This window comes from Phoca vitulina, unplaced genomic scaffold (assembly GCF_004348235.1).
Source record: "Phoca vitulina isolate PV1807 unplaced genomic scaffold, GSC_HSeal_1.0 scaffold99, whole genome shotgun sequence".
In the NCBI taxonomy this organism is placed as follows: Eukaryota; Metazoa; Chordata; class Mammalia; order Carnivora; family Phocidae; genus Phoca; species Phoca vitulina.
This window is the reverse complement of record NW_022589802.1, coordinates 2929145-2949009: the sequence shown is the minus strand read 5'-3', so window position 1 is coordinate 2949009 and position 19865 is coordinate 2929145. Positions and strand designations below refer to the sequence as shown.

At 53.8% G+C, this 19865-nt stretch overlaps 2 protein-coding genes and 1 non-coding gene across 11 annotated transcripts in view; 1 reads left to right on the top strand and 2 right to left on the bottom strand.

The window, feature by feature from the left end:
- Nucleotides 1–16218, top strand: part of MTMR1 (myotubularin related protein 1) — a 61480-nt gene extending 45262 nt beyond the window's left edge. For all 8 annotated transcript variants that reach the window (XM_032397408.1, XM_032397413.1, XM_032397415.1 and 5 more), the window contains 4 exons: nt 363–455; nt 5332–5445; nt 9395–9571; nt 14834–16218. In XM_032397408.1, coding sequence (XP_032253299.1) covers nt 363–455; nt 5332–5445; nt 9395–9571; nt 14834–14995 — 546 coding nt within the window. In that variant the 3' untranslated portion in view covers nt 14996–16218. The remainder of the gene's footprint in view (nt 1–362; nt 456–5331; nt 5446–9394; nt 9572–14833) is intronic.
- Nucleotides 4163–4309, bottom strand: LOC116627665. Its single transcript, XR_004298519.1, has one exon. It is a non-coding gene; the product is annotated as a U4 spliceosomal RNA (small nuclear RNA).
- Nucleotides 16219–17368: 1150 nt separating the features above from the next.
- CD99L2 (CD99 molecule like 2) overlaps nt 17369–19865 on the bottom strand; it is an 87130-nt gene continuing 84633 nt past the window's right edge. For both annotated transcript variants that reach the window (XM_032397469.1, XM_032397468.1), the window contains one exon: nt 17369–19863. In XM_032397469.1, coding sequence (XP_032253360.1) covers nt 19799–19863 — 65 coding nt within the window. In that variant the 3' untranslated portion in view covers nt 17369–19798. The remainder of the gene's footprint in view (nt 19864–19865) is intronic.

Genomic DNA, 19865 nt, shown 5'->3' with positions numbered 1-19865 from the left:
TAATGTGCTTTCTGAGCAGCTAATCAGTAGTCCCACATTGACACTGTGCACTTGGTGCGGTGGCCGGGCCTTGACCCCATCACTGGGACTGAAAAGTTTACTGGCCACTTGATTATAACTTCTTGAACTCAACTATATTAAATTCACGTAAAAATATACAGTACACTGAAATTTAGTTTCCTAAGAGTAATGGAAGTCAGTTCAATTCAGTGAACGTTTTTGAGTGCTTTTTCTGTGCCAAGAATTTGGTTAGGTCTTGGGACATACAAATGACACCTGATGGCTTACCACTAGGTAATTTTAAGTGACTTTTGAGAGGAATGTGGCACGTACTCACATGCTTAACCTCTTGTTTGTTGCAGAGAGTGGGCCATGGCAATGACAACCACGCGGATGCTGACCGATCCCCTATATTTCTTCAGTTTATTGATTGTGTTTGGCAAATGACAAGACAGGTGAGAAATTTCAAGTATATTTCTGACCTTAAAGTTGAAGATTAGATAATTATTCGTGTTCGTTCAAAATGAAGACGTGTGTATGTGTGTAAAAATAGGACCACTTCTGTTATTTAACTCGGTTTGATTCTAATTCACTTGGAAGTATAAGCAGAAAATTAAAGACTATCAATTTCTCACCAAAAGTTCCTATTCTTGTGCAAATGCTTTTGTCAGCCCTCCTGCCCACCAGTAATGCCGGCCAAGGCCCCGCTGCTGCCATTCTGAGGCTCTTGCTGCCTTCCCACCGCGGTGAGGCGGCACAGTCCCCTGCTGAGCGGGCCAGCAAAGGCGGGTGTCAGACCCGGGAACCCAGGAGTCTGCACACTTGCCCCGAGCCCCAACCCCCCGCGCCCCCGCGGCAGAGTCGCTGAGGGCAGGGAGTGTCCAGGAAGCAGAGGCGGATAGGAAGTTGCTGGTGCTTAGTTTCCAAACCCTGGTGCACGGAGCCCCCGGTAAGCAAGGCGGCCATGCAGGGGTCCCCCTTCCCTAAGCTGGTAGGGCCACATGGCTTCAGTTCAGAGCAGGCCCTGAGGCCCATGCTGTTTATTCCCTGGTCTCTAACATCTGAGCCCAAGTTTGGGGTCTTCCCATCAGAATAGGAGATGGAGCCTCTCAGAGTGCCAGAGAGAGCGACAGAGACAGAGTGGCATACAGAGAGGGGGGATGGAGAGAGTGAGACAGACACACGTGCGGACCCAGAGACACCAAGACGGAGAGAATAGAAGACAGGTAGTGTCCCCAGTGCCTGCACAGGGAGAGAGTCAGAGGATGGAGAACCAGGGCCTGGGTGCTCTCCTTCCTATTGGCCCAGAGGTCTGGCCTAGGCTGCCTTAGTCATGGGAAGAGGACCAGCTGGAAAGACTGCTGGCGACCTCTGGTGACTCCATCAGCAGCCATGGCGCTCATGACAGCCTCCTGAGCGCATTATTACCATCACCCTAGGACCTTTTCAGAGGACCTCTGCTTCCCACGCCCTGAAAGTCGGATGCCCCACTGTCTGTGAAATCCCTCACTGTGCACCACGGTTGGCAGTGGGGGTGTGGGGGGGCAGGAGAGCGGTTGAGCACCACTACGGTGCTGTTGCTGCCCCACTCCACCTCAGCCCAGACCCCTTCCAGCAGTAATTCCTCAGCGGCCATCTGGGGGACCCCAGCCTCACTGTCTACCTGCGTGCACACTGTCAGCACCTGGAAACTTTTAAAGATGCACATGCTTGGGCCCCCGACCTTGTGGACCCTTCCTCCTGTGGGCCGAGGGAGAAGCCCAGATGTATGTAGTTCTGGAACATTCCCCATGTGGGTTCTGAGGTGCCAGTGAGGGCTCCATCCTACTGCAGTCCTGGGGCCAGTAGCCTCAGCTTCCCCTGGGGACTTAGAGATGATGAAAATTCAGGCCCGCCCAGCCCTGCTAACGCTGGAGGGAGGGTGGCACTGGATGCGGGGATATTATTAAAATGCAGAGTCTGATTTGTGAGCCTGCATTCTCACGGATCGCAGTAGCAAGGATGTAGAGAGAACAGGCATACTTCCAGAAACAAGAAAAAAAGGGGGGGGGGGTGAGTTCTGATCAGCTAGAGGAGACCTCCCAGAGCCCTCAGGCCCGCACTGAGAACTTACTCTTACTTTTAGGCCCAGCTTCCCCAAACTGATGGGGCTCTTGCGTTATCCGAGCGCCAGGTCACAGCTGATTCAGAGCAGCCAGTTGGAGGGCTGGCAGGGGAAGGGGTGCGAGGGGAAGGGGTGGTCTCAGAGGTGGGCACTGCTGGGATGAGTGACAGAGGGCAGTGAACGCACACTCCGAAAGCACAGAGGCTGGCCGGGGATCTCACTGTTACGTAGCACCATGAACTTCTTGCTGTTTGTATTGAGCCAATAACAAAATTAAATGATGGTTACATTCAGGGTAAAACAAAAAAGTATAAAATGCATTTTAGAAAAATTGTGTAACAAGGTTGAACACCAAAAAAAAGTGCTTCTGAGAGGATAAGCACAACTTTTGTGGATGTGAAGTAGCTTCTTCCTCCCAAATGCCAAGTGTGTGTGTGTGTGTGTGTGTGTGTGTGATGTCCTCAAACTGCCTTCCATTCTTCATACTGTTTAGTGCCTATTTTCATGTCTAATCTAGATCATTTTTGTGCTGTTTATTGGATTTTAAGAATGAAAGCAAGGGGTTTAGATTAGATTTCAGATGCCTCTCAGCTCTAAGATACTGTCCATGAAATGTGTATAATTAATGTCTCTCAAAACAACATGGTTAATGCAATAGAAGCAGAAATATCACTGCTCAGTCTATCAGTTAAGTTACAAGTGGATGAGACATGTAGCTTGTTAGGAAAGATGCATTAATGTAATAAGATTAATTCATTTGGAGGTTGTCTACTGCTAAATCAAGTAAGCTAAATCCGCATTAAATTGTTTGAAATCTCAGGATAAAGTGAACTAGCCTGTGTGGACAAATTGATATAAAAGGATCTAAGGGAAAGTAATTGAGGGGCTCTTCAGAAAAGAGTCTCAAAGATTCTACAATAACCATAGTTTAATAGACTCTCTGCCCTTTTGAATAGGTTTAATAGTGGTTCATATTTTTGTTCCTCAAGAGGTGCAGAATTTCATTGTGGATTTCTAGAGTTTTTGAGCCCATACTTTTAGGTAGATGGTATAGTTTCCAGGAGAAGAGGCCAAAAGGAATTACGAATCATGAGACTTAATCTTCTGTTCGTATTACTCTAGCTGTTGCTACTTCCCTGGGCTGAGCGTGAGGCCACAAGGCCATTTGAACGTGAATAGCAGTCCTGACAAGCATCAGTAATGTAGCTCTTGTGTCTTGGTTCTGGGGGTGCTGATAGGCGTAGGCCGAGCCCCAGCCAGCCTAGACCTACCGGCTCTGGGACCCACTTGGCCAGAATAAGGCTTATAGTCAGGGGTGCTAGAACGTGCCCAACCAAGCTCCCAGGTCCAGAAGGCGGGCTCAGGCTTAGGAATAAAGACTCGTTTGACTTCAAAAATGTGTCCATAGAAGCTTTGCTGTCCTGTTAATAAATGTGTAATTTAAATGAAAATAAAGTCTAGATCTTCCATTTCTATCCTTGATTTAATAAAGCTTCAGTGTACATAAATGTTATATATTTGCTTAACATTCATAAATTTCACGGTGCCAATAATTTAGAAATAGAGCGTTACTAAACTGCATAGAAAAATGCTGGGAAAAGTGGACATGATGTACTTGGCCTTTTAAAGGATAGCCATTTGGAATGTGAGGCCATTGGCAAAGTCGCAAGTTGAAGGCTCAGAGAGGATTCATCAGTAGCTGTCTTCAGCATTTCAGCCAGGATTAGTTGATTTAGTTCATCTAAGAACAAGAATGCTGGTACAAACAACCAGCACAGCTAGTCTCCAGAGGTTTCTGAAGAAGTGGAATTCTGAGGGGGCTCCTCAGAAGAGAGTTGTGTGTTTCTGTGGGAACAGTCCTTAAGATGGAGAGAGAGACACATCTGAATCCAAGGCGGCTGCGCAGAAGTCCGTACGTTGGCTAATGTGATAAACAGCCTGGTGGGGAAAAGAACGATTTCAGGTGGAGTTTGGACAGTCCTGGACTGACCATTATTTCTCATTGGGAAGCTTGTCCGTAGCCTGGGAAAGTGATACGGCCATCGGTGACCCTGGTCGTCTCTCTAGAGATGACAGGATTAGTCATGAGAGTGTGCAAACAGCACTGTGGGGAACAGTTTCATACTTTAGGGAAAAGTTTTCAATTAGCAATAATCGCGCCTCGGATAAACCTCATTGGCTACGATACTGCCACTGCGCAGAGTGACTTAAGTAAACCTCTGCTGGGTAGTTCTGTTTGGTTTGCTTCTACCGGGCTTTGCCTCCTTCAGTACGTCACTGTGTTCTTGGCACGTGGTAGGCGCCCCGCCCACACCAGCTGCCAGGAGCTTCGCTGTCCTCATTAACCCCTATTATCATTCCCAGGCCATCTCCTTACGGCTACTAAATGCCAGCTACTGGCTGGAACCTCCCGACAATGGTAAAGTCTCTGTTGCAATTCTGTAAAAACCCATGAGAATTACCTAAAACAATAATTGAGATGATTATGTGATTTTCTTATTCTGTTAATGTGGTGAATTACAGTAATTATTATTTTTTTAACGTTGATCTTCAAATGTTAAGCCAGCCTTGCATTCCTGAGCTAAACCCCACCGGGTCATGTTGTGTTACGCTTTGTATATATCGCCGGGGTCAATTTGTTTACGTGTTGGTAAGGATTTGGGGATGTATGTTCATGGAGTTGTCCCTGCGGGAAGGTTTTTAATTATGAGTCATTTCTTCACGATAATAGGCTTTCCATTTTTTCTTGAATCCCTTTTGGTATATGCTGTGCCCGGGAGCCCCCCTCCCTTCTCTGTGACTCCAAACGTACCTGCGGGCAGAAAGCTGGGACAGTACTTGGACTTGATTCGTCTGTTTCCCTTCTGGGCTGGGGGCCTGTCAGTCTCGTGCTGCCTGTTGCCAGAGTCTGAAAACAGCTGTTCCATGTATTTTGTCCAGCTTTCTGGTTGCTTCTGGCAGAAGGGTGACTGTGGGCCGTGTTCTACCAGCAGGACCAGAAGGGGAAGCATTGAGAAGTACAACAGTTCTCGTTACTGCAGGTGCTTTCGCAGCCGGCTCTATGAAGCCGGGACTCGAAGCCATAGGAAGTGAAATTCTATATGGCTTAGACTTCCTTTTAACCTCTGATTGTATTCCAAGTTGTACTTTAGCTGTCTTTCACAGAAAATTAGTACCACTGTGTTTTAGAAATTGAACTCTAAACCTTACTTCTCTCTCCATTTAAGTTTCCTTCAGCATTCGAGTTTAATGAGCTATTCTTGATCACGATCTTGGATCACCTATATAGCTGTCTCTTTGGGACTTTTTTGTGCAACTGTGAACAGCAGCGATTTGAAGAGGTAAGTGTATTCCATCCTGTCGTCTGTTGCTTTCCCATGCCTCGGGTGCCTTTCCCATTAAGTGCCACTGTAGATGCGGGGGGTACTGGGTGGAGTGGGGACCTGGGTCTAGCCCTGCTGCCATCTGTAAATGGAGGGATTGCATGAGATGCCCTTCCAGGGCTCACCAGCCCCAGTGCGTGTGTGTGATCTTCCACGTGGTCTGACACAAGCCCCTTACTTTATGGGGGCTGGGACCCAGCAAGCCCACAGCTCTCTGAGGTCTCTGAGGTCTTATATGAGGGTCAGTTCTAGACCCTGGACCCCTAAACCCCAAGCTCGTGTACTTTCTACCACACTGACTCGAAAATGATGTGATTCTGCTCTTCACCCTCCATTCCATTAGGCTGACAGGTACTTGGAGGCCTAGGAAGGTGAAGTCTGTAGATGAACCCAGAACTTCCTGCTACGTAGCAAGCCAGACTTCCTTTTCCATCAGGCTGATAATGAAGCAGCTGCTGAGCTTCTCAGAATTCTATTTTGCCTCTTTCCTCCTAGATTGATTGATTGATTGATTTGAGAGAGAGAGAGAGTGTTCAAGAGCACGAACTGGAGGGGCAGTGGGAGAGGGAGAGAGAACCCCAAGCAACTCTGCACTGAGAGCGGAGCCCAATGGCAGGCTTGATCCCACAACCCAAAACCTGACCCAAAACTAATTATCAGATGCTCAGCTGACTACGTCACCCAGGTGCCCCCTTCTTCGTCCATTTGAGATGAAAGAAATGATCACAAGTGAGGAGGCACTGGGGAAAGGCAGCTTAAGAGTGTCCTCTGGTTAACAGAAAAGGGCCACCACCTGCAGACTAAGCACATTAGAATATTATCGAATCTTGGAGAAAATAGTGGGTGGCCAGCACCCACCTCCCTCTGCAGCCTCCCCACAGCTGCCACCGCACTCAGTCTCCTCCCTTTAGCTCTCCTCTCACCTGGGAGCCTGCCTGGACCCAGTCCCGGGTCCTCCTCTTGCCCCAAACTCTGTTCTCTCTAGGTCACTGTCTGTCTCATCTTGGGGTCTAAGTACCATTCTCCGGCTCCTCCCCTGCTCTTCTGCGTCTCCCTCGAGGGCACCCTTGCCCCTCAAGATGCTAAGGCCAAATGCCTAGGAGCCACCTTTGCCTCCTCCCTCCCCCTCCCCCCAGCTGCCATGGCTGCTCCCCAGAAGAGATTCTTTAAAAAAAAAAAAAAAAGATTGTATTTACTTAGAGAGGAAGGGAGGGAGAGGGGAGGAGAGCAGCAGAGGGAGAGGGACAGGCAGACTCTGCACTGCGGCTCAACCCCGTAACCCCGAAATCATGACCTGAGCTGAAATCAAGAGTCACACGTTCAACCGACTGAGCCACCCAGGTGCCCTGAAGAGATTCTTTCTTAATCTGGCCGCTTGTCACTGCCCCACAGCCTAGCTCAAGCCCCCATTGTCTCGTGGTGGACTAAGGCAGCCGCCTGGAAGTGAGCTTCGCTCCCTCCATTTCTGACCTCCAGCCAGCAGGGCAGCGCTCCCCAGCTCCGGTCCCATCACGAGCCTCTCCCCTGCTTGAAACCTCCCTGTGGCTTCTGTTGTGAGCAGGATAAGGTCCACAGTCCTACGGGCCCAGGTGATAGGCCCTGTTAACCTCTTTAAAAAAAGAAGTTTTAGAGTACATTTTATGGTATGTGACTCATATCTCAATAAAGCTATTTTTAAAAAATCAACAGAAGAATGAAGTTCACATGTAGAATTTAAACCCTGATGGTCTTTCTTTTTTTTTGACAAAACATTCTTTTAAAAAATCAGCTCTCTTGAGATATAATTTACATACAATATAATTCACCCTTTTAAAGTATACAGTTTAGCGGTTTTTAGTATATTCAGAGTATGCAACCATCACCATCTAATTTCATAAACCCTTTAAACTTTTCATCACCCCAGAAAGAGAGCCCATCCCCATAAGCAATCACTCCCTGTTCCTTGCTCCCCCAGCCCCCAGCAACCATGGATCTGCTCTCAGTCTGTATGGATTCACTGATTCTGGACATTCCATACGAATGGAATCAAACAGTATTTGTCCTCCCATGACTGGCTTATTTCACTAAGCGTCATGTTGTCAAGGTCCATCCGTGTTTCAGCAGGTGTCAGAACTCGGTTCCTTTCTTCTGCCTGAGTAGTATTTCATGGTATGGAGAGACCACATTTTGTGTATCTGGTCAGCGGTAGATGGACTGCTGGGTTGTTTCCACTTTGGGCTCTGACAAATAATGCTGCTCTGCTATGAATATTCAGATGTGCAAGATTTCGTGTGGACATGTGCTGTCATTTCTCTTGGTGTATACCTAGGAGTACAGTTGCTGAGTCATATAGTAACTGTTTGTTTAACCTTTTGAGGAACCACAGACTGTTCTTCCAAAGGTCCAATATTTTACCAACACTGTCTCATGTCTAAGGGGTCTGTTTTCTTCACTTCTTTGCAGACATCTGTTGTGTATTTTTTTTATTCTAGCCATCCCAGTGGTATCTGACTGTGGGTTTGGTGTCCATTTCCCTGGTAACTGCTGATCGTGTGAGCATGTTTCCATGTGCTCCTTGGCCATCTGTATATCTTCTGCGGACAAATGTTTATTCAGATCCTTTGCCCATTTGTAGTTGGGTTGTCTTTATCATTGAGTTGTAAGAGTTCCTTATAAATTCATGATATATACAAGTCCCTTATCAGATATATGATTTTCAAAAACTGTCACCCATTCTGTGCATTGTCTCTTCACTTTTTTGATGGTCTCATTTGAAACAAGTCTTTAATTTTCATGAAGTCCAATTGGTCTATTTTCTTTCATTGCTTTGTGCTTTTGGGGTCCTCTCCAGGAAGCTGTTGCCCAGCCCAAGGTCATGAAGAGTTGAGTCTGTGTTTTCTTCTAAGAGCTCTGTAGTTTCAGCCCTTCCATTTCGGTCTGTGACCCGTGTTTGAGTCCTTTTTGTGTGCGCTGTGCAGTAAGGGTCCAACCAGTCGTCCCAGCGCTGTTTGTTGGAAGGACTCTCTTGCCCCCCACTGAATGGTCTCAGTGGCCGGGTTGGAAATCAGTTGACCGCAGAGGCGAGGGCTTGTTTCTGTGTTGCCTTCTCGTCCGCTGAGGCCCGTGGCTGTCCAGCCCAGGCCAGCACCGCCTGCACTGACTTCTGTGGCCCTTCAGGGCCCTTGAATTCTCGCTGCTGGTTCTCTTAGAAATGCAAATATACAATAGGAAAAGGTCCTGACGGGATTCTCGGTGTCTAGATAGCTTGTGAGGGAGTCAGCTGGCTTTATGGTTTTCTAATTTTGACTTCGTCACTCTGCTTGGTCCATGTCTAACACTGCCCTGCCCTGCCGAGCCTGTTGGTTTTGGTGTTTTCACTCACATGAGCAATGCAAATAGTTCCAGCGTTTCTAAACCGGGTATGCCAAGGTCAGGAGGTGGGGAGATAGAATTTAATGATGTGTATCTACTTCTCGGTGTGAGGCTTCACCAGCCTGTCACCCTGGTATGTTTCCCTCCCAGACAGCCATGATTTTCCGGTGAAAGGAATCTTATCTGTGAATTCTACCCTCGTCACAAAAGCAAAACTGCAAACTGGAAATAAAACATGTATTTGTTATTGATGGGCCCCATCATCCTGTGGTTGTTAGAAAGTTCTCGTTTTGCCTTCACACAGACGCAGTTGCCAGATGTCACCTAACTCAGCAATACATTTTTCCAGGACAGTAACCAGTGTCTGTTTTCATGTCATCCCCAGCATGAGGTGATGCCATAGCATAAGGGATGGGGGTGGGGCTCAGTAAATGTTCTGTAATTTTTCAGCATTTGAATTCCTTTTATCCAAGTCCTTTTCTCTCCATAATACAAATTCTCAAGGATCTGAAAAAAAGTTGAATTTATTTCAATGTATTCTTTTTTTGTTTTTCAGGATGTATATACGAAGACTATATCTTTATGGTCATATGTCAATAGCCAGCTTGAAGAATTTTCTAATCCTTTCTTTGTGAATTATGAAAACCACGTCTTATATCCTGTTGCTAGTCTGAGTCATTTGGAACTATGGGTAAACTATTATGTGCGGTGGAACCCACGAATGAGGCCTCAGGTATCTTTTTGTTCTTTGCAAAAGAGCCTATTTTTGTAAGTGAAGATGGTGGTGTAGAAATGCGTGCATGCTGGGTATTAACATACACTACTTCTGCCCTCACCCCTCAGGGTTTAATCCTGTGCGTTCATGTTCTAGCACCTTCTTCCACACACCAATCCAGATGCTGTTTGCTAGATTAGAGTTAAAAATCTTAGCACCTCTATCTTCTGCCAAAGGCAGGTAGAAGAAGCAGTATTGGTTACTGCATTTCACTCTTAGTCTTTCCAAGGACTCGGTTAGTTTATAGACTCTGGTAGAAAGAGGGCACGAGCTGAGTGGCAGACAGGCACCCCCTTGAAGAAGGGGTAAAGTCTCCCCGTCCCTGCCACACTTTTTCACTGTAACATTTTCTGAGAGTGAAAGACATACCAGAACAGCGCACAGCAGGGCCGGCCAGCCGAGCCGCGCTAGCCCTTGGTGTTCAGTGGCCGAGCTCGGGCTATGGCTCGGACCCCACCAGTTAGGGCTCCCTAGGTGCTCCTCCAAGCCCGTGCTCTACCCGGTCCTGCCCCACCCCCTCTCCACACGGCTGGCCTGGGCACGGTCGGTGCTCCGTGCGGAGTAGGCCGATGGGGGCGGCCCTCCCCTCCGGGGACAGAGGACTCGCTACTGAGGTTCTTTTGCAGTGGAATGTCTTTCGGGTTTACTGGTGGTCTGCCAGGAGTGGGCTTCCGGGGCCTTGTCTAACATCCTCGCTGCTGTCGGGCGCAGGTGTGCACGCCTTTCCTCTCGGCTCTCCTCCTCAGTCCTGCATCCTCACTCGGTGTCCTCGCCACCTCCGCGGGCATGTCCTGTGTCTCAGTCCGCTAGGGCCGCCGTAACCAAGGAGCACAGTTGGGGGCGCTTACACAGTGGAAATGTACGGGCTCCCAGTTGTGAGCAGAGAAGCCTTGAGAGCAAGGTGTTCACTGGGTTGGTTCCTTCTGAGGGCTGTGAGGGAAGAGTCTGTTCTAGGCCTCTCTCCCTGTGTCTTCATGTTGTCTTCCTTTTATGTGTGTGTGTGTGTCCAAATTTCCCCTTTTTATAAGGATACCAGTTGTAGTGGATGAGGGCCCACTGTGATGACCTCACTGTAACCTGATTACCTGGGTGAAGACCTGTCTCCAAATACAGTCACATTCTGTGGTACTGGGGGTTAGCACTTCGACACACGAATTTTGGGTGGACAGTTAACCCATAAGAGCCCCCTTCTCTAGTAACCATGGAGAAGACCCAACAGTTCATTTTACTTTGCAGCTGCCTGGCACTTGAACTTTGGAGGGCCTATGACTTCACTAACCTTCCCTCCCTGACGGAAGATTCACGCACTGTGGACTTAGGCCCGGGACCTGTCTGGCCGTGCAGACTGCGGCCCCTCTCCCGCTTCTCTCCTGACGCGCTCCTTTTCCAACAGCACAGATCCAGCTGCTCATCACTTGCCTCTTCTTCCCTCCTTCCTACTGCTTTCCAGTCCACGAAACTTCAGCTACAAAAGCTCTTTCTTCCTCTAGAGCCTCTGAGTCTGCTCTGCCACCCTCAGAGACCCCGCAGGACTGTTTTCCAGAACTCCACGATCAGGGCCTGCCCAGCCCAGTACTTGTCTTTCTCTGGGAGCAGGCACTAGCCCCAGGCTTTGTGTTCCCCTCCCTTCCTCCTGGTCTGATGGCCTCCATGTCCCCACGGGTGGCCTGGCAAACCCCCCGACTCTGGCAGTGCTTTCCCTGCCTCAGCTTCTCACCATGCCAATAGGCGGTGCTCTGAGAACCTTCTTTAGGAAACCGTCCCCAATCTGAAACTTCCTCCATTTACTGTCATGAGGCCCTGCCTGCTGTCCTTGTGCACCAGGCCAATTTCTCACCCGGTGGAAGCGGCCGTTGGCTGCTTCCTGGGTTACGACCGCACCCCGCACAAGCACATAGGTGTGAGGGGCCTCGCTGCTGAGATGGCCAGAGTGCGTTTCTGACCACTAGATGGATTCTGGGTTTAGTGCTAACTTTTAAGAGTTGTAAAATGTTTTCTTTATTGAAGAACATCTGAGGCGGGAGAGATGTAGTCTCCGTTCTTTTCTCCATGAAAACAGTATACATGTAGTCAGGTTCTTTGGGCAATGGCTCATGTTTTACATGTAGGTTTTTGATTTTGTGGGCAGTGAGCCATTAGTAACTAGTTTCAAATGTCCTGCCGATGAGCATTCATCCCGTTAGCACTGTGGCTTCTGTACAGAGTGCCATGGGGTCAGTTGACAATTGCCCGGGGCCTCCAGAGAGCCCCTTCACAAGCATGGCCGCCAGATCCTCTCCCCTTCCCTCTTCCGAGTGACCCATCCTCCTGTGACTCCTCATTCGCTAGTCACGCGGCTGAAGTTGTTCGTACAACAGCCCGCTGGGCCCAGGGCTGGCCGCCCGATGGCTCCAGCTCTCTCTGCCCCCACTGTCCCCTCATCGAAGCTCCGGGTTCTGTTCATCAGGCTGTGGCGACAACTTCTTTCTCTCGCAGACTTTGTGCTCTGCAGGGGTAGGCCCCTGGCGTAACTGCTTGTTCTGTTAGATGGAATCATCCCCCAAATGAGAGCCGCATGTGAGAGAGAGCCGTGGGCCCAGAAACCTCAGTGAGCCGGGGGTCGCCAGCCCCGTCAGCAGTGCCCTTCGACGGGGGCCGGCTTCCAGAACGACACCCCTTCCTGACCGCAGCTGCTTTATTCTAGAATGCCGGCCCCGGGGACCCCTGAAGCCCTTCTTCCCAGGCCCTGGCATCCCTCGGACTCAGGAACGCAGGCCAGCGGCTGCTTCCCGCGGCCCCCGCCCAGCTGCCGCGCCCCTGCTCTGCTCGGCACCGCGCTTCCCTCGTCCCTGGGCCGCTCTGGTCCGTGTGTCGGAGCCACAGGAAGACGGGCTCCGGGGGTAGAGTGTAGGAAGGTCACTTTATTTAAATCACCGAGTTAGCGAACAGGATCCTGGGTGACACAGAGGACAGCTGGTGGGTGGGATTTCTGGCACGGGAGCCGGGAGTCCGCACAGGCACTGCTGCCGGACCGAGGGCGTCCCCTGGGCCCGAGCTCCCTGTGCTCACGGACGGTGGCCCTCCGAAAGCCCGCCAGCCTGCCCGCCCCGCCGCGATTTTGGGGACGGGAGCAGGAACCGCAGGCCTCCGGGCGCGGCCACCTCTCGGGGGGCCACGGGAGACACCCGGCCGCCTTCCCGCCGCCTGGCCTGCACTCACGGAAGGGAAGGGAAGGGTGCCCGCGGGCCGGGGTCCCACCCCCTCTCCGGAGAGGTGCCATGTCTCTTGGCCCTGCGGAGACCTTGTGGGAGCAGGAGAGCTGGGAGGTGGTCCACGGGCTACCCGCGTCTTGTCCTAACTGCGGCTGGCATGGTTTGGAGCCGCCTAGGTGCTGGCCCCGGGGCGCGTGGGGGAGCAGGCTGGGCCTTGGGGGATGGAGGCCAGAAAGGTGGGTTTGCAGGGCCAGCTCCATTCGGCAGCACTAGGTACGCAGGACTAGGGGGAGGGAGGGCCGTGGCAAAGGGTCAGCCGGAAGGCCGGTGTCGCTGTGATGGGATGGCGAGGAAAGGCAGGTGACTAGCCCACTCGTCTGAGGAGGAGGGGGCTAGATGGGCTGCCTGGAGAGCGGCTCCCTGGGCATCCATTAAAGGATGGCTGGGCGGAAGGAGGGCCGAGCAGCATTCTTGTTTCCTTTGGGGCCCTCTTGCCTTGTGGCGGACACAGGACCCGCTGGGTGAGGCCCCTAGCTAGCCGGGGCATTCCCTCGAACAAGCAGGCCTTGGATTTACTGTAAGTGACCTATGAGGAAAGGCTGCACGGAGACGTCAGCTGATCATCTCAGGCCCTGGGCGCTCCCCGGCAGGGCTGCGCCTGTCCAAGACCGTGTGCCTGGGCCCTTCTAACGGCAGCTTCACTGAAGAAGGTTCTCTTGTCTAATTCACTTGGAATCAAATGATCCTGCAAATAGGAAAATAATACCAATAGGCCCCAAGACTAAGAGGGGAGCTACTGCTTACCTCATGGTGGCCTCTGGGATCAGCAGCAAATAAGGTAACTTCCCCTTGTTTCGGGCCATCGTTGGCATCAGACTCACACTGTTGTCCCTACCCGTCTTCCTGCAGCTTGCTGAAGTCAGGAGGTTGTTCTTTGCTGGTTACTTCGCTGGTTTCCTCTCTCCCTCCTTCCTGTCCGTGTGTCTCATCTGTCTCCTGCCCTCCCTCTTCCCTCTAGTAGGGCTGATCACCATGGGCAGCCCTGATGGAAGAGCTCAGTTTGCAGGGAGGAAGCGAAGGGCTGGGGGGAAAGTGCTGCAGGCAGAAGGGACAGCACATGCATGGCATCTGGCAAAACCTAGAAGATTCTGAAACGCAGGAGGGGAGTAGAGGCAGGACCTGGAGAGAGGGGAGGAGAGGCCGGCTGGGGTCAGACCACCTGGTTTCGAGGCCAAGGTCAGGGCGGCAGGAAGCAGCCACTGGAGGCCGTTAGGCGGGCATCACATGGCCTGGCTGAGGCTCAGGAGCCAGGCCTGTAACTGCTCGGTGAGACTGGACTGGGGACGAGGGGAGGCAGGAGGGCAGGGGCAGGGAGAGCGGCAAGGAGAGCCCCCAGGAGCCCCAGGAGGGCAAAGCCGGCTCTTGGATCTCTGGGCTTGCTGAGGAAGGGGCGTAGGTGCTGTGAGCCTAGTAGTCAGCCCGGGTGTCCCGGGTGTCCCAGGAAAACCCTTCTCTGCTTTCTGGCCCAGCCCCCATGGAAGGGCCTGGAAGAGAGAAGCTGATCGGGGGGGGGGGCCTTGCTCTGGGGGCTGGAGGTGCTGAGTGGGGGCTCAGCGAACAAAGCCCCTCTTCCCTGTGCAGGGAGGGAGCTGAGCCCCCAAGGGCTCCCCCTCCTCTCCCAGGGTGGCTGCCTCCTCCTCTTGTGACTGATGAAAACAAATACAGCTTCAGGTTGTCAAGGTGCTGATTTAACAGCTGTATTTTCAGTCAGCAGAGCAGTTTATAAAAATGCAAAACCGCAGAGGTCAGGGCCCCGGGGGGGGGGGGCATGGAGTACGTTTCCGCGGTGTCCTGCGGAGATGCCCCCTGTCATGAGCTGGCCAAGCGGGCAGCGGCTGCAGCCCGGGCTCGGGGGGGAGGCCCTGCGCGCTCGGCAGAGCTGGGTCGATGACCAGGCAGGCGGCTCTGCGACGGCATCCCGGTACCCCGGGCGGGGCCCGCTGACCGCAGCCGCCTCTGCTCTCCCCAGACGCCCATTCACCAGAATCTCAAGGAGCTGCTGGCCATCAAGGCGGAGTTGCAGAAGCGGGTGGAGGACCTGCAGCGGGAGGTGGCCACGCGTGCCTCGTCGTCATCCGAGCGGGGCTCCTCGCCGTCCCACTCGGTCACCCCCGTCCACACCTCCGTCTGAGGGGCTCCCGAGGACAGCACTCGTGGTGACTCCGGCCAGCCAGGACCTCCTGCTCGGCGGCTCGGGCAAGGGACGGTAGCTCGTGATCTTGTCTTTTAGGATTAGGCCCAACGTCCTCCAAGTCTGGATGGCACTTCCCACCAGTGACCATTTGTGTGGCTAGGTGACCACTCCCACTGTCCTCAAGTGCTTTTTGTTGCGTGAACCGTTCCCTCCTGTCCGCGCGATCCTGCGGCGGCCGCCTGCCGCATCGAGCCCGCGGACCGCCTGGCCCCGGGGCCCGGCAGAGGCGCGGGGAGCATGGAGCGCGGGGCTTCGGGTTAAGGGGGCCCCACTCCCTTTCTTTCCGAGGTAAGCCCTTCATTTTCAGACACACGCCCTTCACTTACAGACCGCGTGCCAGCCACGTGGCTGCTTGAGCTCTTCGCTACAAGGCGAAGACCGTTTTGAACTTACTCTGGCGTCGGGGCAGCCGCGCCGTTGCCGAGCCTCCGGTCCTCTTCGCGTCTGGGGCCCTCCCGCACCAGTTACTGTTGTGTACATAGAAGGTATTTTTAAAAAAGAGAAACATGCCTTTATTTTCCTATGTCCTTTTTTATGTTTAGACTAGTCACTCGAGGAGGTTTCTGCTTAACTGGACTGGGTGAGAAATTCTTTTCCAACAAAGCGCATGCCAACTTCATGTGGTACACCTGCAACGTGGCTTGAATGGGGCCGCTGAGATGGCACGGTGTCCCGCCCTCCCCCGACACCGGTGCTGGCCTCCCGAGGTGGCCCGGGGACGGCATGACCCTGCGCCGGCCTCCCCGGCAGCTCCCCGGCCGCCCCCTCCCCGCTGCAGGCTGTTCGTAGGGAGCGAGCCCGCCCTGCCCTCCTAGCTGCGCAGCGGCCCGGAGACGCCTCCAGCTCCGTTCCTGGCTGCGCGGCGGCACACGACCCCGCTCCCTGGCTGTCTCCTCCCGGGGCCCCGGGCTGTGCCACCCTCCCCCCCGCCCTGCCCGATCCACAAGCAGCACAACAGCCCCTTTCCCTGTGTGTACCTAGCACACAACCGTTTCTAACACAACTTGAAGTATACTGTTGTTACCTAAGCAATTCTTTGTTTTATTTAAGTGTACTAGAATGTAAAACATTCATGGTTCGGGTTTTTAAAGACTGTATCGTATTTGCCTCATCTGATACACTGTATTATTTCAGTCTGTAATTAAAATGTTTGCTCCGTGGTCTTGTTTTTTTAAGTTTTTCCAATTTGTCCTTGGGGAAAATGACTAAACCTTCCATACCTGTTATTTTATGTGCCAAGCGCAGTTAATACCCGTAAAGTGCCTTTACAAGATTTAACTCATTTACTAAATCCTAAATGCCAGAAATCAGGTCTTGAGTGTCTTGGCCAAAATGGTGGGTAAGTACTCAGACTTCTTTAAAATATGAAATGCCCCTCAACCTTAAGCTGAGACAATATTGATGGGGAAAGGCTGGGGCTACCGCAGCCAGCTACAGCTCCGAGGAGGCACGGTGCTCCGTCCAGGCCTTGAGCCCTAGAGCCGAAGAGGACAGACTTCGGAGAAGCCCCGGGGTCCCCACCCCAAGTGTACGGAAGGAATGCTGGCCTCTGGGGGAGCTGTAAAGGCCTGGATGAGGCCACACTGACCCCTGGGCGTCACCCTTCTCATTAAGAGCCTGGGGTCCCTGTCCCCCTCCATGCAGCGGTCAGGGCCGCTGGGGGCCCTAGCAGCGATACGTGAGCGGCAAGCCCAGGGAGTGGCGGGGGCACCGCGCTAGGCCCTGGCCGGCCACGCAGAACTTCTTTACTGAAGACTCATGTGGTGGGTCTGGGTCTGAGGACTTGGTGCTGTTTTAGGACATGGCTGGCATGGCACCACCAGGCCACCCGCCTCAATGTGAAAACCCCACGTCCACTGCATCCCGCTCACCCTCAGAGGTCTGGCCTGTGTTCTCGGTTTGCAAGCCAAGCTGCGAGGTGACGCCAGGGCTCACTCGTTGCCAGACGGGCCACTCTGGAACACGGCTGCATGAACGATGGTGGGCAGGGACCCCCGGCCCCGCTCAGCCCAAACGACTGCACCAATGCGAATCCACCCTGGATGCGCTGGGCTGGGGAATCAGGAGTGTGAAGCCTGCCTCTGTCCCTCTTGAGCCAGCCCGAGGCCTCTGCTCGTCCCTCTGCAGCTCCGGGCCCTGGCTCTGTGTACCGGAGGGGCCCTGACACCATTCAGCAACAGAAGGAACTGGAGAACTCCAACCTTCTGGAGAAACACCTCGGGCTGGGGAGGAGGGGAGGAAGGCTGACCATGAACTACCTTAAGGAAAAAACCAGCATCACTTGACAAAGGAAGGCCCTTCACACCATAATACAGTGATCTGTTAGGTTCCATTTCGTTTAATGCAAACACAAGACCATTTACAATTCCCATTTAAACACAAGCACATAAAAAGTACAGGGGATTCTGAGACTTTCCACTTCTTCCTCAGACAAGGGGTACGAGCACTCCCGAGTCAGGTGCCCGAGGCAGCGGGCCTGGCACTGTTCTCTGGGTCCCACGCCAGGAGGGTGCCCCTCCCCGCCAAGCTGCCATGCTTCCTTCCTCCTGTGTTCAGTTACCAACGCTGAGCCTCCACCCCCCAGGTGAGCAGGTAGAGATCGGATATTCTCAATTGGCCCTTCTAGTTCACTCCATCTTCCCTAACATCTGGGACAGGCCCAGCGTGGTCAAGGCTACTTCCAGATAGACACAGTTACAAGAGCCTAGGCTTCTGCCCAGGAGTCCCTGCGCGCTGCGCCGCCCCCCGGGACAAGAGCTCTGCAAACAGGTGGCGGAGTGACCTTCCCGGCCTGTCCAGTCACTAGCGGCCCGGGTGCTGGGCTTGGGCTTCTAAGGGACAGCCAAAGGGGTCTCTGCAATCACGGCCACTGATTGTACATCAGAGCCGGAGGAGCTCAGGGTCTCCACCACCACGGAAGCCTCCCTGTCGAGCTCAGGTGGACAACTGGGGCTGGGGGGGGGGGGGGCACACCCCACCTCAGGGCTCCTAGTCGGCAAGCTCCATAGCTCTAGCTGGTGCCGGGCCGTGCCTGGCCATGCCAAGTGACACGCAGGCCACATGACTCATCCTGGCTGCCACGGTGACTAGGACCCCTAACGTGCCCGTGGCAGGGAGAGAAGTCAGTTACCACACCCAAGTGCCGCCTCCTTTTTCCTCCTCTGAGACGCCCGGGGGCCTCAGTGGGCAGCCGTCCTCACCCCGTGAGCTGCCCAGCGCCGCCCTGACCCTCCCGCAGCTCCCGGTACCTAGGAAGAATCCTCCAGAGCCGCCCGGCACCAAGCAGGGGTGCGGCCATCCCCCCTCGCCGTCCTCGGCGGCAGGGACAACGCTGGCCGAGCTGACAGCCCCGGGGCTCTGGTCAGTGCCCCACCCCCGCCTCGCGGACACACACTCCCGGCCCGCGTGGGCTGAGCCCCCCGCCGGGGAAGGGGCCCGTCAGGGCGGAGGCGGCGCGGGACCGGCTCTCGGGCAGGGGCAGACGCGCAGCCCAACTGACGCCTCCTGCGCACGACTGGGATTTTCAGAGCCGCGGACACCAGCACACAGGGCGTCTCGTCTGCAACCGGCGGGGTCTGCTCCGATTCCAACGGTGTCCTTAGGAAGCCAGGCTTGCCTCGTCCCAGCTCAGCGGACGCCCAGGCCCAACAACGCGCGGGGCCGTGTGCCGTGCGGAGAGGCACGTGGGCTCGTGGCCGTAGGACCCCACCTTCCCGCTCACTTCCGCTTCTGCAAGTGCTTTTGGGCACTGCAAACTGGTGATCAGGAGACGGTGGCTCTAGACTTTGGCTCAGCCTCAGACAGCGGAGCTCCCAGGGACAGGACCACACGTGCGCCAAACGGAACGTTCCAGGAGGCGAGCCCAAGCCAGCCAGCTCCGGGCCAGGGGAGAGGCCGGCCCCCGGGGTCTGGTGTTTACCGCAGTGACTGTGGCACCGCAAGGGCTTTTCACCAGGACAGGCAGAATCATCCTTCCAGACCCACGCAGGCAGGCGTGTTGCACCAAACCCAGCAGACGTTCCTCTCCCCATCCCCCTCCCACCTCAAATACAATTTTAAGCAAACAAAACAAAACAAAACATGCATGCTTCCGGCTCTGCCGCTTGTTCTTGACGTCTGTAGTTTTTGCTACCAAAATAAGAACACGTACAGGGCAGAAGGGGCACACTCATTTCAATGCATAAATGATTCCTAAAAACGAAGCATGTCAGCCAGGAGACCACACCTAGTCCCCTGTGGAATCAGAGGGCAACCGGGCCCCAGAGTCCCAGCTTCCTACTTGGCCAGAAGGTTCCTAAATCCTCAGGGCAGGACTATCAAGGCATGCATGTCTGCACTGAAGTAAATGAAAAGCCACCACTTGGACCAGCTCTCTGGAAGCGCGGCAGTGTCGAGGCTGGGTGTGCGCGTGTGCGCGTGTGTGTGCGAGAGGGCGTGTGCGCGGGTGGTTACCTGATGCTCTCTCGTTCGCTCCTCGCACCCCCCCGGGCTCAAACTCCTACCCCCGGAGCATCGCAGTCCCGGCGCCCCGTCGGCTCGGGCTCCCCGCTCCCACGGCTGGCTTCCTGCCGGAGCTGGGCCTCGGCCTCCACAGCAAGTCTCTTCAGAGCCCCCGGCAGGCCGGGCACAGAAACCAAACTCACACACGCCCCGAGCTCATCCGGAAGTTAGAGGGAGAAGCTGATGACGTCAGAGAAGCGGGTCCAAGCCAAACGAGGCGCCGGGCACGCACCGTGGCCCTCAGATCCGGGGTGCTTCGGGGGCCGGAGGCTCGGCGGCCTGCGTCTGTAGCGTCAAGTATTTCACT